Raw genomic sequence first — 16996 nt, forward strand, 5'->3', positions numbered from 1 at the left:
CCATGTCAATGACTCTTCTAGGCTTCAGTTCTCAATGCTAACAGGGTATACCTAATGAAGTGGCCGCATAAGGTTCACTTGACTGAACAGTTCTCCAGCTTCACTTTGCAGTGCTCAAAAAGTGTTGTTTCACATGATTAATCATGAAACATGGAAATATTAACATGTCATTATGTTAAGTAAACATAATAAAAAAAAAAAACTCACCCTTATAATCAGCTGAAGGAAATGAGTCAGTAAAAAGAAAAATAGAAGGATCACAGTATGGTGGAAGGAAAGAAAGTTGTGTGTGTGTGATGTGAGTGAACAGGTGGGTATAACAACACAAGCAGGTTTGAAAAATTCAAAGACATTTATTATTTTATCTCCACACAAAAGATTTCAAAACAATAAACAAAGCAGAGCTGGAAACAAATATTAGATGCTCTGCCTATAAACACGTTTTTCTTGCTTTGAGCAACAAACAATAATAAAGTCCCTCGTGTACAAAATACTATTTTGAGGAGACAGTGAGGGGTGACCACCACCTCCTCTCACTCCTTCTGCTGCTGCTCCTCAGGCAACATCACCATCACCTCACCCTCCATCACCACTTTATCCTTAACAGAGCACGTTACAGCAATGAAGGCGAATGACATCTTAATCTTGCGGACTTCGGCTTCGGCCAGCACCTCCTCTCCAACGTAGAGTGGTGCCGGGAAGCGGATCTCCTGGTACAAGAAGATGCAGCCTCGACCCGGCATCCTGGTGCCGAGCACGGCCGAGATCAGGCCGTTGATGAGGACGCCGTGCACGATAGGTGTCTCAAACGAAGTGGTGCTGGCGTACGCCGGATCCAGGTGGAGGGGGTTGGTGTCACCTGTCAGCTCAGCGAACGCCTCCACGTCACGGGAAGAGAACGCTTTGGTGAGGGAAGCTCGCTGGCCAATGTGGAGTGACCGGCTGAGGTGAGGAGCCGCTGCGATGGAAGACAGCGGTTTGTTAAAGACTCGCCTCCACAGGAAACTCATTGCGAAAAAAAGAAAGCTCCTCCGGCCTCAGTCGAGCTGCAGATCCCGACTGTTTCCCGTCAGTGCCAAGAGGAACGGAGACACCTGAACACAGCACAGAGCAACAGAAAGATGGTCTTTATAATGTCTTGGATTAAATATTCCTCAAACACAAATGATGCAACATTACTGTAACATTCCTTAAATTAAAGGAGACCTAACTGAAACCTTTGCAAAATGCACAACTCAAAAATCATCCTTATGAGGCTTGGTCACGATTTTCAGGCTTTAAATTACAAAAATGTTATTGTTTTATGGTTGGAAGCTTGTTTCTATAACAAAAACAAAACAAAAATAATTTTTGCCAATCATAAGTCAAAATTTTGGAGTTTTAATCTCAAAACTTCAACTTTACTGGAAGTTTGGCTCATTTTTACAGGAGTTTTAGTTAGTAAGTCAAAATTCTGAGATAATAATCCAAAGTTTTGACCTACAGAAAGAACAAAATGTTCGTTTTCCATAATGGGCCTCTAGGGGAGAGACAGCGATCTGAGCTGTGGTCCATGCATCTGTGAGCCCTTACAGAGCACCTTGAGAAACAGGATGTTTCTTTTAGCCACACCAACACAATCTTTGCTCACAACTGAAACTTAATTCCACACAGGATAATCCAGCATCAATTGCAGAAGCACCAGCACAAGAGGCTATAGTGCCAAGACATCTAAAAAGAGCAGCCTTGCTGATACAGTCCACGAGACGCTCTTAAGGGGAGATCAGCAACTCTAAATGAGTCCCTTTCTGAAACTTTTTCAGCACACCTTGTATATGAGACAGAAATATAAAAGGGCAACGTCCTATTTAAGTCAACGATGATGTTGCATCCCTCCCAGTCTCTTTCTCATGGTGGTGAACGCCGCATGATTGCAGCCTTGCTATTGTGCGTCACATGAATCCCTACTGATCACCTTATCTATTGTATCCTAATTTAATCTAACAACAGCAGCTACAAAAAGAACAGTTACATATTTTTTGGCACTAATCTGTTTAAAACAGAGTAAAAAAAATACTGCTTCATCCTCTTTAAACCTCATAGTGCACACTTAAAGCAACTTCTTCATTACTTCATTTTAAATCCACAGCAGCAGTGTCCAGAAAAGCAAAATGAACAAGAACAAAAAAAGCTCACGTATCATCTGTAGAGATTAAAGCTGATGCACAGGAACTTTCCTCTTCAGCTCAGGAGTGCGAATACAGAACATTGTTCTGCACAAACATATGTGTAATGCTTCCACACGGACGTAATTTTTTGTGCCTGGCGGCAGAGATAATCGCCTCAGAGGTCATGTGGTTCGGGAGCGGCGGTAAAGTATTCACAGCTGATAGTCTCAAGGTCGACACAGAGCTTTGATGCTCGGCACAAAAAACACACGAGACCCAACCATCAGAAACTCTGTGGAAGGTGACTGATTGGTTGTTCACAGACTTGTGGCTCAGAAGCTGAAAATTAGTAAAGAACTTCACTTTGTTCACCTTCATTTGCAAACAAGAGACTATCCTACAGATGTGTATATTACAGCATGTTATACTAGCACAAGAGAGGATAATGTGCATCAAATTAGCAGCTTTAATGATGACAATCTGGAGGAAAAAATGTTAAGATTTTCAGCAAGTTTGGTAGAGTTTATTTTTCTGCAAAATATGTAAACTCTATTTATTTGTCATCACGCGTCACGATTCTTTAGTCTATTAACTTCTCTAGGAGTGGATCACCTCTGAGAAAATTCTTATTATGAGAGAAGAGCGGGGATCAAATCTGCTGACCTGCAGGACTCTGAAGGCACAGGCCTTGTTCTGGTAGGAGCCGAGAAGAGTCAGGGAGCTCCACAGCTTCACCAAACTTCTGCAAACACACACAATAAAAGAAGAAAATGATACCAACAAGTGGTGGTTAGTCTGTTTCAGTTTCAGCTGTCCCCACCACCCCACCCAGCCCCCTTTCTCTCATGGTCGGTGGTCACCTGCTGTAAACACGGAGGAGAGCGGTCAGGGTGTCCTCATCGTACTTCAGGACATCAAAGTTTAACGCTGCTCCCACCTGAGGAGTGAAAACAAAGTAAGAAAAGCTAAACTGCATGAATTAGGACCCTGGATTCAGATAGTTTGGACTATCCAGAACATCTCCCTTTCCTTTTCATCTGCTTCAATCTCACCCTCCACATTCAGCATCTTCCTCCTCTGCACACGTCCAAACCACCTCAGCCTTGTATCTAACTTTTGCTCTAAACTGAGCCTGAGCTGTCCCTCTGATCTACACTCATTTCTAATCCCACCCATTCTGGTCAATCCCAATAAAAATCTAAGCATATTCTGCTCTGCCTTCATTTTTTTTTTTTTTTTTTTTATTAGTGCAGTTTCACTCATGTACTTTTCATGTATTCTGTCTTGCTTCCATTCCTCTTCTCTCCAGCACATACCTCCACCTGCTCCCTACTCTAACTAGAGATCACAATTTCATCTGTGATCATCTTAGTACATGGAGACCCCTGGCTGACCTCAACTGTCAGTTTGACATTTACGTGAAGATACATTATCACAAAAAACCCAAAAACAAACAAAAACAAGACTGATCCAGATCACCACAAACAAACAGTCACCTCAAAGCTGGGATGAGCCCCACATCTGGTAGAATACACTATATTACCAGAAGTATTCACTCACCTGCCTTCACACGCTTATGAACTTGAGTGACATACCATTCTCGATCCATAGAGTTTAATATGACATCAGCCCACCCTGTGCAGGTATAACAGCTTCAACTCTTCTGGGAAAGCTTTCCGCAAGGCTTACAAGTATGTGTTTGTGGCGGGGTGTGGCCTGCGATGCCGCTGCAGGTGAGATGGACTCTACGGCATCTACAATCTACACCACTACAAGTAGTGGTGTACTTTACAGCACTCCACCCGATGCTTTGCTTGGCCTGGCTGCAGCTGCTTGGCTACGGACACCCATTTCATGAAGCTCTCTACGGACTGTTCTTTGATCTAATCTGAAGGCCACATGAAGTTTAGAGGTGTGTAGAGATTGACTCTGCAGAAAGTCGGCAAACTCTGCACACTAGGGCATAGAGACAGCATTTGCTGACCCCACTCTGTGATTTTACATAGAATACCATTTCATGCTGAGTTAGCGTTGTTCACGCTCGCTTCCACTTTGTTAATACCTCTAACAGTCGACTGTGGAATATTCCTTAGAGAAGAAATTTTACAAGTGGACTCGTTGCACGGGTGGCATCATATTACGGCATCACACTGGAATTCACTGAGCTCCTGAGAGCGACCCATTCTTTCACAAATGTTTGTAGAAGCAGTCTGTATGCCTGGGTCCTTGATTGTATACACCTGTGGCCAAGACAGTTACTGGAACAACTGAATTCATTGATTTGAATGGGCGAGTGAATACTTTTGGCAATATAGTGTATTTAATGCAAATTAATCCTCACAGGTTCTGAAACTCAGGAGAATAAAACAAGTAAAACAAATACAGAAGCTCCTTAACTCCTCACCGGTCTTCATGGTCTCACCTCTCCATACAGAGACTTCAGGCCTGTGATGATGAAGTACTTCAGTTCAACGGCACTTAGTCTGGTTGACTCATCCTCCAGCACACTAAAGACAGAGGAAAAAATAAAGTGTGCGTGTGTGTACAAATATCAGCACAACATCAAACTCTAAAAATACGATGAGGAACTTACAGGCGGACCTTCAGGTAGTGGTACGGTGAGGCGTTTTTCAACACGACCCGTTGGTAGACAGACGCTTCTTCCTTCTCCTCCACCTGTTTCATTCTATCAGAGCATCAGTGGCTCAGCCTCTGTCTGATGAAGAGCAGCAGGTGGATCAGCTGACTATAAAAAAAAAAATCAAAACAGTGGCGCTTACAGAGAGTCTCTTCGTCATGTCTGCATTTTATCGTTAGCCAATAAATACCTGTACTAAAGCAGGAACGGTGTGCGTTACACTTTATTTTCCACAAGCTTGTGAGGGCCTGTCAGTGTGTACTATCAAAGACTTGTAGCAGCAGGTGTTTAAAGCATTTTAGTTACGGGCTGGACCTTTGGACAGCAGCAGCTTTGGGTAACAAAGCTGCTGCATTTACACAAAAGCAAACAACAAAGACAAACAGGAACACCTCAGAGCAAACCTGATAAGCTCTAAAATATTACGTTTTGGGAAGCCCAGAGATCTGACAGTGAAACGTCAATAAAAACACGAGGAAAACTCCGTACAGCCTTTAAAACCCGAAGCTGAAAGCGGCTAACCCTGGACAAGGTGAACCCGTTAGCTTCAGCTAAGTTATTGTAGCTGCTAGCTGATTCTCTGTTATCGACTCCGCACACAGAAATGAAAGTTTTTAATTTGTTCTGAAGTTTAATAAAAGCAGAAGCACTTCACTCACCAGCTGCTAAAACGTGGAGGACACACAGCGTGCCGAGAAGTCCGCAATCCCAGAGAAACGTCTTTCACCAAGGGGGAAGGGGACCCCAGCAGCGCATGCGCAACCAGCTTTTGCAAAGACGCGTAAAACTGCAAGATGGATCACTCTTCGCCACGAGACGGCTTATTTTGTCTTGTACGTTGAAAACCGGATATGGAAGCTTGTTTCTGCCACTGCCACAAAAAACAAACAACAGTACTAACTCTGACAAAATAATTTAAAATTAATTTGTGAGTTTTTGAGTTACTGAATCAACATTTTGAGGTAATAATCCAAATGTTTTTTCTAATGGCTGACATTTTTCTCTATGGAAATAAAAATTAATTATTCATTTATTTTATTTTTTTAATTTCAGGTTGTATTTGACAGGACTTGATTCGTCGCCCTCACAATGTCAAAATAACATTTACAACTTGTGTAACCCTAACCCTAACCTTTCAGTGGTGCTATTAAATAGCATATAGCATATTAAACTTCACAGCTTGAGCTTACATCATTCATCTTCTTCGACACACATCCTGCTTTGATCTTGAGTGGGCCAGACCAGTGAAACTCCTCCTGCTGTCAGTGTAAAAAGAAGTTTAACTACATATTCAGTCCCAGCTGAACTGCTACTTTACTGCAATACATTGCGCAAAGTAGTTCTCTCTACTTTTTTCATCTTATTTTCTTTTTAATCATGTTACTTTTAGTATTTTAATCATGTTTCATCTCTTCAAACACATTTCATTGTAATGCTGACCCTGTACTAACAACATGTGACAAATAAATCTGAATTGCAGGGCCTCGTGAGCAGTGACTACTTCCTGTGCATCTTGAATAAATTACTTGATGTGTTATGTCTTCCAAAATGACAGGATTTTTCAACCAACAATCTTAAACACACAAAATCTTTTAATTCCACCATTTTTTTAAACTTTATATATTAAAGTTAATAGCTAAAGGTTACAAATCACATATTAATCAACAGTAAATGTTTCATTGTAAATTCAGTCTGATGTGTTTTTGTGATGTTAATTATGCAGTCAGTCCACTGCATAGTTCACAAACAGCTGTAAACAGAAGACTACAATGCAGTTTTCTGAAAGTGAAACATGAAAACGAGGATTGATACCATGACATTAAACTCTAAAGATTATGGATATCAGCCACCTGCAGGGCAGTGAGTACAAGTCATACAGATGAAAACATCAGGAATATCTTAAAGTAAAGTAATACTTTTGTGCGTTTGTTCAGTTTTTTTTACAGACATAAACGTTGATGTAGAAATCTCATCATACTTCTCCTCTCCTTCATCATCATGAGGTCAGGGGTCGGCGTACAGTTCAAAGGTTTTTCTTCAAGAAACTTTCTTTACGTTGCCATCGCTGACTGCCTGCTCAGACAGGAAGTCCGTGATGAGTTTGGCGGCTTTTCTCGGTCGCTCAAGAGCCACAGAGTGACCACAGCTGTCCAACACCGTCACCTGGCAGTGAGGCAGCGCCCCCTGCAGCACAGCGGCGCCCGAAACGTCCAGCACCTGAGAGTTCAGACAAGTGTGTTACAGCTCTGTGTGACGCTGCAGCACGGCTTTACTGACACACTGAAATATCCCAACACCACATGACGGAGATTTACAGATTTACAGATATTCATGCTCTGTTGTCAATTCGTATAGACTTCCAAATGAAAATGAACTTCGAACTTTACAGCATTAAAAGGCACATTTACAGCCTGGTAGAAATTGTTTTTTATTTCAACAGTACAATTAAATTTTTTTCTATCTTATTAATATGGATACAGTTAAAGTTTAAACTTCTCTCAACAGTGATTCAATAATTTAAATATGAAGGACGTAGTGAGCACAAGTAGATGAGGAGGGCCACTTGGCAGTTCTGATGACCGGCACCCCTAATTTTTATTTTTATTTTTTTAAAGAAGCAGTACATACCCGCAAAGGGCGGAAAATTGGGGCTGAGACATCGTTTTCTAATGATCATCACTGCTGTGGGGTTGTGAATTTACCTGGTCTTCCTTCCCCCAGATAACCTGCAGGGGCACTGTGATCAGATGCATGTTTTCTTGTAGCGAGTGGCGAGACTTCTCCCCAACAATCTCCATGAACACTACACACACACACACACACACACACACACACACAGGGGCAATGAGTTACTAAAGGGAAAATGATTACTGCAGAGTAGAAGTAGACACAATCTGCTTTTCTCCCTGCTTCACTGTCTTTATACAAGTGAGTCATATCAAAAGTGCTTTCCTTCACTAATTAATTTATCTGAAATGTCAAATAGAAAATAATGAAAAAAGGCAGGAGGCAAAGGGTCAGATCAAATCCCTCAGTAATCTGTGACTGTCGATGGAGCACTGCTTGAACTCAATTCACTTCAATATATATAGCACCAAATCACAACAGCCGTCGCTTCAAGGTGCTTTATATTGTAAGGTAGAGACCCTACATTATTGCAGAGATGCAAGCATCTCTGCAAGCAACCCAGTAATCATATGACCACCTTTGAGCAACGACTTGGTGATGGTGGGAAGGAAAAACTCCCTTTTAACAGGAAAAAAAACGCCAGCAGAACCAGGCTCAGGGAAGTGCGGCCGTCTGCTGTGACCGGTTGGGGATGAGGGGAGGAGGACAGGACAAAGAGAAGAAAAGAGCAGGTGATGGTGAGCGGACTGACCTTCTTTGTAGAAATCATTGTTTGGGATCCTGTTGGCAAGGAGACCGCTCAGCACCTAACAACACACATGCACACAAATGCAAATAAATAAAAAGAAAGAAAGAAAAGCAACAGCAGTACTGGCAGTGTGACTGAGAGCAGGTATATTGTTACAAGCCTTAAATGCAAAGTGACCCAGAAGTGTCTGTGTGATGGTTGAATTCTGTAAATACTAAAGCAAGCTGGAGCATCTTTTGTGGAAAGAAAGGAGGTTCAGAGGAACAAAATATCATACTCTCTAGGATGCTACTCTCTGCATTCATATGCGCCTTTTGTAAAGTTATGATGTCTTTTGTGAAGCACTTTGCAATGTGGGTTTATGAAACTGCTCCATAAATAAAGATATTCCCATATCAATGATAAAAGTGAAGTAAGGGTTGCATTATAACTCAGTTCATTGCAGATCTTTCTGTGTGCAGTCTGCATGTTTTTCCTGTCCTGCTTTTCCAGCTTCCTCTAGCAGTCCAAAGATATGCATGTGAGGTTAAGTGATTCTAAACTGGCTGTAGATGTGAGGTAGATAAAATGCTTAAAGTGCAAAGAATAAAGAATAAAATAAAGCAGATGACAGTCTGCAGGATGAATTTGGAAGAGGAAGCTATTAAAAATAAGACAGCTACTGAGAACAGGGTGAAGTATTGTAGTTAAACTTTGGTCAATTTTAGCTTCACCACAGCAAACCGTAAAACCCACAGTCACATTGTTTAAATACTTCAATGTGATTTCTCCTAATTCCTTACAAATTCTCCTTCACATCTTTCCTTGTCTTAATGACGTGCTGATACAATGAATCATGCGGATAAGGAAACTTGTGAAGTCATTTCTACTGTGCCCATGCAGCTCAGCCCTGTACCTGTCGGGGGAGTTTTGGGGGGGTGTTACAACAGAGTCTCAGCATGTCCTCGAGTTCCTGAATGGTGGTGGGGACGAGCGGGATCGACTCATCCTTCTCACCCATCTCCAGCTCCCTCAGGCGACTGATGAACTCCGAGTCCGTCGGGTAAACCAGGCCTGTTTGGGAGAGAAGATGAGGAAGAGGAATTATGCAAACCTGATCATCATCAGCAAATGTAAGGTACGTCTGCTGAGTTTACCTGCCGGGCAAACCAAGGTGACACTGGATAGGTGGGTGGGGTAAGTGGCAGCGTACACCCCTGCGACGTTGCCACCCATTGACGTGCCGACCAGGTGGAAGGGTCTTTTATCGAGACCGATACTCTGCACAAACTACACAGGAAGAAAAACAGAGAGGTGAGTTTTGAAACAGGACAGTAGCTCAGTGCTTCTGCTGTGGTCCAAACCTGGAAGCCTTGCTTTGATTACAAGAATAACCTCCCCCTGAAAGATATCCCAGTGGTTTTTCCAAACTTATAATTATTACAAAGTGTGCAAGTGTCACACACACACACAAATTTGTACAGACCTGGTGGATTCGTTCAACCTGACCGCGGATGCTGTAATCCTCTGGACCGGTGCGACTTGTCCCCTCGTGTCCCGGCATGTCCACACACACCACATGTTGGTTTCTAGGGAGGAACTGGAGGAGAAAGCAAACACTAGTGATGGTAAATTTGATTCTTTTTACTGAATCGAGTTTTAATGAGTCACTCACCAAAGTGAATCGGATTTTTTGAGTCATTTGATTCACTGAGTCAGTTGACCAGAGAGTGCAAAAAATGTACATTTTCACTCAAACTTAATTTGTTTAAGTTTGAGTTGGGGCGGTAATGCGCCTTAACATTGGTTGCCAACCAAGAAGAAGAAGAAGCTGTGAGCCAGGAGGGGGTGAGTGAGTGAGTGATTCGTTCGCTCGCTCTATGATTCAGCACAGGAGGGAGGGGGTTAGTGAGTCCTGAGTGATTCGCTTACGCTTACGATTCAACACAGGAAGGGAGGGGGTGAGTAGCTCAAATGTGCTGTTAGCATGTTAGCAGAGTGATGCTACTGTGAACTGAGGAGCTATTTTCTTGATGTGAGCTTCTACTCACATCTACTTTTTCTTCCAGTTCAGAGCAGAAATGCTTTTGTTAAGAAACTGGCTGTTGTTTTTTCCCCCCCACAATTTTAATTATAAGCTAGATATATTTCTACTAAGCGAATTAGTTTGCTAACAGAAACAGGGATGAGTCAGTGAGTCAGTTGGGCTTGTGAATCATGATTCATGAGTCAGTAAAGTGATTCTTGAGTATTGAACGATTCGTTCACGAATCGAACATCACTAGCAAACACACCAGAGGCTCACTTACATACACTTCATGACAGAAAGGCTGGAGAATCACCAGTCAAATCTGACAAAATCTGCTTCAACAGTTATAGATTTTTGCTCAAAGGTAAGATTTTACAAAGGGGACAGCTTCCACGTCTCCACACACAATTCACCAACCCTGTGTTTCCAGATTTACACACAGCTGAGCTGAAGTTCCTTTTTTAGCAGTGAAAATGTCACTGTCACAAACATGTACATCTGATGTTTTGATTTATTTTTGTGTAAAAACCTTGACAACAGGTAGCCACATATCCTTGGTGGCAGAGAAGCCGTGGAGCAGCAGCAGTGATGGTGTTGCGCCTCCTGGTGCCCCGCGTGTGGAATAACAGAAGTGGTAATTCCCACTGTGAGAGAAGCGGACAACCAATCCGAGCCTGCGGCGCCAATACCTGCAGAGATTTACAGGTGAGCCGTTATAAAGTCTCATGTTCTGGATGTTCAGTGATTCCTGAGGATTAAACATGAGGCGATCCATCCACTAACATTATGAAATAAATCATGTGATTGTGTAGTCTTTAAAAACAAGATCACTGTTTCTGAATTTTCTCTGACTCTGATCATCACTTTATTTTAGGATTCAGTTCAACATCCTGCAGCTGCACATGGTTTCATATGAAAAGGGTCATTGTGCAGTCAAAACTGGTGTGAGATCACATTAATGGGAAAATCCCCCCACAAAATAAAAGCACACTAGAAAATTAAAGGTTTATCATGAAAAGATGATGACCTGTAGAAATCATTTTATAACGGCTGTTATGAAAATAAGAGTGATGCTCTGCCACTTATTTCCATAGTTTGTTCATGTGATTGTTTAATAATTTATTGTGCAACACTTTGGATATTCATATCAACCACAAATGCAGCTTCATTACTCAACATAAACATAATAAGGTGAATTTCTGCTACCCTTACAACGGTCAGGGTTAAAAAATAAAAACCAAATAAAATAAAAACAGAGGTCAGGAACGGTCCCCGAAATCTGGGACCAAAATGATCTCGACAGATAAAAATAATCTTCTACACAGTCACAGATTCACTGTTAATTCTTTGCACATGTTTTTCTTCTTCTATTACATGTCAGTGAGTCAGCACTTTGTGTGTGTGTGCGTGTGTGTGTAAGACAGAGTGAAGCAACATCAGTAATCCAGTAATCAGCCAGCATGTAGTTTTTTTCACAGCTTAGTCTAAAGTTCAGAAGGAAAGGTCACTGCTTTGGCTCTTTCACAATAAAAGCATTTTTGAAGCTGTATTGGAACACAGGAACTACATTATTTTAATTCAAATGTAACGCGTGTCCAGTTTGTCTGCTTGTTGCTGTTGAAGGCTTTATCTGGTGGGTTTAGTAACTTTGAAGAAAATTGCTTGGAGTAACATTTATTAGATTTATTTTCATAAAAAAATAAGAAAAATGGAAAACCACTGTACAAAAGTGCAAAAGTCCTGAGCCACCAAGTCTTTTTCCTGTTTCCTTATCTTAAGAATGGCTTCTTGGCAGCCACCCTTCACTGACACCATTTCTAATGATACTTCAGTGAACAGTAAAGGGATCAGCCAAAGGGTCAGATGACTCTTATGGTCCTTTGTCAGGTCTTTGCTGGATTTTCCTATTTCTTAAGGACATGACTCAGATACTGCTACGGTTTATCAGCTGTAATTTTTCAGACCTGTAATTTCTTTATTTTTCCCTCATGAAAAGCAGCCAATGTCCAAAGAAAAGGTTTGGAAGACCTCCAGAAGGCTGGACACCTACTGATGATGACCACTTAAAAAAATCACAACAAAGTCTGGCTGCTTGGAAGCAAAACATGAGAAATAAGGAATGACTTGAGACTTTTGCAGAGTACTGTAGGTGGAAAATCTTTTCCATTTCTTCTGCTATAATCCAGTGGTGTGCCTAAACCAAACAGATACAAGTCTAACCCGCCTGTTTGTTCTCTGTGTGTATGTCCTCTATGTGCCTTTACCAGTTGTACGCCTTGAGGAGCGCTCCAGGCCAGAACAGGAAGGAGGTGACGAAAGCGAGCACGGGCACAACCAGGACACCTCCTGCCAGCATTATCATTTTGGCCACATTCAGCTCCATCGTTGCAGCCTCCTTTAAAAAAAAAACAGATCACAAACTGCACTCTCAGCTCAGTTTAACTGTAGATAATCAAGCAGAAACTGAATAATTTATTAGTCCCAGACGAAACTGTGTCCTCACAGTTGCTCCAAGACAGTAAGAAGAGTAACTACTAGAAGAGTAACTGTAACTTCGGTCGTTGCTGTGCTTTTTTTGGAAATCGAATTTCCCAGAGGAACCCACCCGAGGGATTAATAAAGTTCTATCTTATCTTATCTTATCTTATCTTATCTTATCTTAGTGTTATACTGTATAATAATAATAGAAACAGACGCTGAGTACTGCATCCAGAGTACTGAAGTGACAAAAGTCCAGTTAAATCACTCAGTCTTGCCTCAGTCAATGAAACATTTAGCTGTAAACAAACATATAGTCAGGGAAATGTGCTGGTTTATTTATGCCTTTACTCCAAAAAAAGACAAAGCCTAACTTAAGCTGATAAATAAAAAATATTCCCATAGCTTTCCAAAGTTATGGCATCACTTTTTTTTTACTTTTAGTGTAAAAGATCCATTTTTCCACTGCAGAAAGCAAAGGTGGGAAAGCATTTTAAGTGTAATTACATTGCTTATAATAATAAAAGCTTGTAATAAATGAAATTCAACTCACTAAAAATATAATACAAACTTCTTGTAGGTTCCCTTTAAATACATTTTAATTATACTTAAATGCTTTGAAAAAAAAAACTGGATGAAAGAGAGCAGGTAGAGCTGAGTGTAAAATATGAACCCAAAACTCAGTAATAGGAGTTGCCTGCTCAACCCAGTGAGCTAAACCACCATATGTTAGCTTGTTTCATAGCTCTAATTATCAGGCACCTGCGTCCGTGGCTTCCACACAATATGTCATAAATGCAGCATTGAACCAGGCTTGATGGGTCAAATATGGCAACTCATGGTAACAGCAAATTGACACAGCAGTTGTTAATAGTTAACGTCGAGGTATTACTTCCATCTTTCATATACAGTCTATGATTTTGACATGAAATCGCAATTAATGCAAGTGCCACAAAATCAACAGGATACAACAGGATTACTTAACCCACTGAACAACGTCCAGCGCTGCAAGCCCAACCCAGAAAGACACTGAACCTTTGAAGCAGCTGCAAAGTTCACAGTTTCCGGAGAAAGCACCTGTAGGGGGAATGTGCTTAAAAAATAAACTACTTCTACTCGTAATATACCATAGTAATACACAGTAATCGGGATTTGGAGGTTTGCTTTGATGTAGAAATCAGACCAAGTAAAAAAGTGCATTTGTTAGGAGTTTTTTTTAAAGGTTAGAACCGGAAAATGAGTAAAACAAGTTTACATTGAGAAAAAAATGCGGAAGTTTCCTTTAACCGTAACGGTCACAGGCTTAAAGAGACAAACTTCTCTTTTTGAATATTTTGTTCACTGAGGGTTTGATGGTAGAACACCAGATGCAAAGGTTACATTAAAAACTCGTGTCCTTTTAACCTGCTGAAAACGTCACATCGGACATAACGCGGACACCTCAGGCTGAGTACTATAGCGCTTTATCTACACCTGCAGGGTCAGCGGCGCCCTACCTGTCAGGGTCCTCTTCGAGCTGTCAGTGCCGGCTGTCCTCCATTCAGTCCGCTGCTCTTCCTCCTCTTTCACCTAAATTACATAACAGCCTTTCATCCGCACTTAAAGGGATACTGCAGAAGAAAAATGCTGTGCTGCATTCAGGTGCCGTCAGAAGCAGAGGATGTGTGATGTGTGCGAGCACGTCCACAAGAGGGCGCCAACATCTACAGGCAGCTCTTAGAGAACAGCACTGATGCTCCAGAATTTCTGTCGAAGTTAAAGCAATTTATATATTTATTTTCTTCAAATGAATGTTTCAGTTGATTTCTGTCCAGTGTTTTGTGGCTCGGAGGGCTGGCAGCTCCCCAGTTTCAGACTGGGAGGAGACAAAAAGCCTCGGAGGGTTGCATAAGAAAGGTCATTGGCTAAAAATCTGTGACCAACCAAATGTGCTGATGATCCTGCTGTGGTGAGAAAGGAGCAGCTGAAAAAAGATTTAAATAGTGGTCTGAACTGATTGGAGCTCAAGTGGAAAAACACAATGTCAGGATTTAGCAACATATCTGTCACTGCTTGTGTGTAAATGCTAGAAAACGTTCTCCTTCTTTCTTCTTTTGATCATCCAAGGGGCCTTGAACTTTTGCCGTTTTTTTTTTTTTGGCCAAAAACCTAATTTAAAGGCTGCCAGTCTTCGTGCATTTGCTAAATTATACACTGAAAAGCACTTTATAATAAAAGGAAAGAATATACTTAGGATCTAAATAAGAGGGTTTTAACAGTATGACAGTTGCTAATAATAATGAATTATAATAAAGCAGGAAGTAGTCTGTAATATTGTTTGAAATGTGAAAATAGCTGGAAAAGAGGGGAAAAGTTATAAACTTGTGATTATTTACAATAAAAAGACCTGCTGTGGTGATGACATCGACTTCTGAGCCGCAGAGTCTTCAAGCCAGTTATTATCATCATTTTAACTTTGTATTAAGAAACACTTAACTTGCATTAACTATTTTTGAACCAATCAGCACACAAACACCAGCACTTTCAGTCAGTCATTTAAGTTTGTTGGTTACTGTGAGTGTGAAAAGATCATCAACCTTCTGAATGAACAACTTTTACATTCCTAACAAACTCAAGGAAGCTTTCAATGCTCAACAAACTGATTTTCAGCCATATTAGGGATAATCATGTTGTATAATCTGTGTAGTCAGAGGCTGATATTACACAAAGATGAGCTTTTCTCCCTGCTTACAATGCACACTATTAAAGGCCATAAAACTCTGCAGATCAAATAAATTGTCTCACTTTGGGGCTAAAAATATCCCAATCTGTTTTTTCTTTCATGGTTCAGGAAGCAGCTGTCAGACGGTCAGCTGGGTGATGTAACTGCCCGGGAACGTCAGTCCAGAAACCACAGGAATACCTCACATTCCTGCAGGTAGTAGGTCAGCACACACACAGACACACACACACATATTAGTGGAGTTTTGTAATCCTCAGTGATTCTAATTTTTCTGCCTGCAGCTGGTTTATTTGAGAAAACTACCTGATTTGTTCTTGTGAAATTTTCATTTGCTATGTTTAATTTTTGATGATTAATCAATGTCTGTGTGTCATAGATTAAAATATAGTTTTAGTACAATGAAGAATATTAAATATTTGCTGTTGTAACAAGCAGTCACTGCCAGTCAGTGAAGAATAAGATGCTTTTAACAAATTATCTGTGTAAACATGCATCTAACCTTTATTCAGCCAGGGGGGAAAAGACTCCTGAGAAAAGAAATCTATTTACAACAGTGTCCTGGGCAAGAAAGATGCGGTAATGTAACGGTAAAGTAACGGTAATCTAATTACCGTTTTTGCAATAGTAATCCGTTACTTTACTTGTTACTTGAAAAAAGTAATCGGATTACAGTAACGCGTTACAAGTAACATGGGATTGTTGAGTTTACCTCGTCAGTGGATTATTGTTGAAAAATCTTGCTTTGGAAAGGATTGCCTAACTAACTCGTTGTGTTTGCCTTTACTAGGAATTGGGAGTGGAGTGTGTTTCACGGGAGTGGAGCCACAGTTTGGAATTGGAGTTTGGAGATTGCTGTGTCCTGTGTTTGGGTCTCTTCCTTACCTAAAACCTGACAGAACTATCCAGCCAGTGATGGACCTCGAGCCCATGAGATATCGCTACAGGTGAACTTAGTGGAACGCCATGGAAAGATGTTACAACACATCACCAAAGAGTAGAGTGTACTCCTCCAGGTGGTAACGGAACTAAAAGTCATGTTGGTAACACCACCATCCTCACTATAATCGACTGGTTTTCCAAGGCCGCCCATTTTGTGGCATTGCCTGGATTGCCTACTGCCTTGGGAACCGCCAAACAACTCATCCAACATCTTTTCCAACTGCATGGTGTTCCTCAGGACATCGTCTCGGACAGGGGTCTACAATTCACTTTCCAGTTGTGGAAGGAGTTTTGTTCTGAACTGAGGGGCCAAATCAGTTTGTCCTCTGATTTCCACCCCCAGACTAACAGCCAAGTGGAGAGGGCAAATCAGGAGCTGGAAGCAGTCCTTCGTTGTGTTGCCTTCTCTAACTAGTCCATGTGAAGTGATCAGCTGGCATGGGTCGAATACAGCCATAACTCCATCATGGAGGGTTAGTTGGCTGTGCCTTCCATTCAGTACTATGCACATCGCTCCTGCTGGTTGTAGCGGACCGCAAGGGCAGTTCTCCTCGAGACCATGGAGCGAAATAAGTGGCTGGACGATCACCGTTGTGTGTCGGCGGCGGCCTACCAAAGCAGACAAAAAGTTTGGCTCTCCTCCAGGTAAATTCCTTTGAGAACTGAGTCTAAGAAACTAGCTCCCTGG

The 16996-nt window shown here is 41.4% G+C and overlaps 2 protein-coding genes across 8 annotated transcripts; both read right to left on the bottom strand.

The window, feature by feature from the left end:
• Positions 1 to 333: 333 nt before the first annotated feature.
• Positions 334 to 6039, bottom strand: rpp14 (ribonuclease P/MRP 14 subunit). 5 transcript variants are annotated; one of them, XM_026167255.2, is made up of 7 exons: positions 5976 to 6039; positions 5445 to 5656; positions 4741 to 4893; positions 4570 to 4654; positions 3008 to 3084; positions 2811 to 2889; positions 334 to 1094 (listed from the first exon to the last, which is right to left on the bottom strand). In XM_026167255.2, exons 3-7 carry the CDS (start codon positions 4830 to 4832, stop codon positions 1038 to 1040), a joined length of 390 nt encoding a protein of 129 aa, XP_026023040.1. In that variant the 5' UTR covers positions 4833 to 4893; positions 5445 to 5656; positions 5976 to 6039; the 3' UTR covers positions 334 to 1037. The 5 variants fall into 5 exon arrangements, with proteins under 5 accessions (XP_026023040.1, XP_080157320.1, XP_080157317.1 ...); XM_080301194.1 differs by lacking the exon at positions 5976 to 6039 and having other exon boundaries at positions 2760 to 2889; positions 5445 to 5613; XM_080301191.1 differs by lacking the exons at positions 3008 to 3084; positions 4570 to 4654; positions 4741 to 4893; positions 5445 to 5656; positions 5976 to 6039.
• Positions 6040 to 6359: 320 nt separating this feature from the next.
• On the bottom strand, positions 6360 to 14309 carry LOC113022156 (abhydrolase domain containing 6, acylglycerol lipase). 3 transcript variants are annotated; one of them, XM_080301188.1, is made up of 10 exons: positions 14144 to 14200; positions 13637 to 13724; positions 12434 to 12564; positions 10699 to 10858; positions 9627 to 9740; positions 9298 to 9430; positions 9057 to 9214; positions 8165 to 8219; positions 7488 to 7588; positions 6360 to 7002 (listed from the first exon to the last, which is right to left on the bottom strand). In XM_080301188.1, the coding sequence occupies exons 3-10, from the start codon at positions 12550 to 12552 to the stop codon at positions 6823 to 6825; spliced, it is 1020 nt and encodes a 339-aa protein (XP_080157314.1). In that variant the 5' UTR covers positions 12553 to 12564; positions 13637 to 13724; positions 14144 to 14200; the 3' UTR covers positions 6360 to 6822. The 3 variants fall into 3 exon arrangements, with proteins under 3 accessions (XP_080157314.1, XP_026023043.1, XP_080157315.1); XM_026167258.2 differs by lacking the exon at positions 13637 to 13724 and having other exon boundaries at positions 14144 to 14309; XM_080301189.1 differs by lacking the exon at positions 14144 to 14200 and having other exon boundaries at positions 13683 to 13719.
• Positions 14310 to 16996: the final 2687 nt, after the last annotated feature.

This window comes from Astatotilapia calliptera, chromosome 5 (assembly GCF_964374335.1).
Source record: "Astatotilapia calliptera chromosome 5, fAstCal68.1, whole genome shotgun sequence".
NCBI classification, from domain to species: domain Eukaryota; kingdom Metazoa; phylum Chordata; class Actinopteri; order Cichliformes; family Cichlidae; genus Astatotilapia; species Astatotilapia calliptera.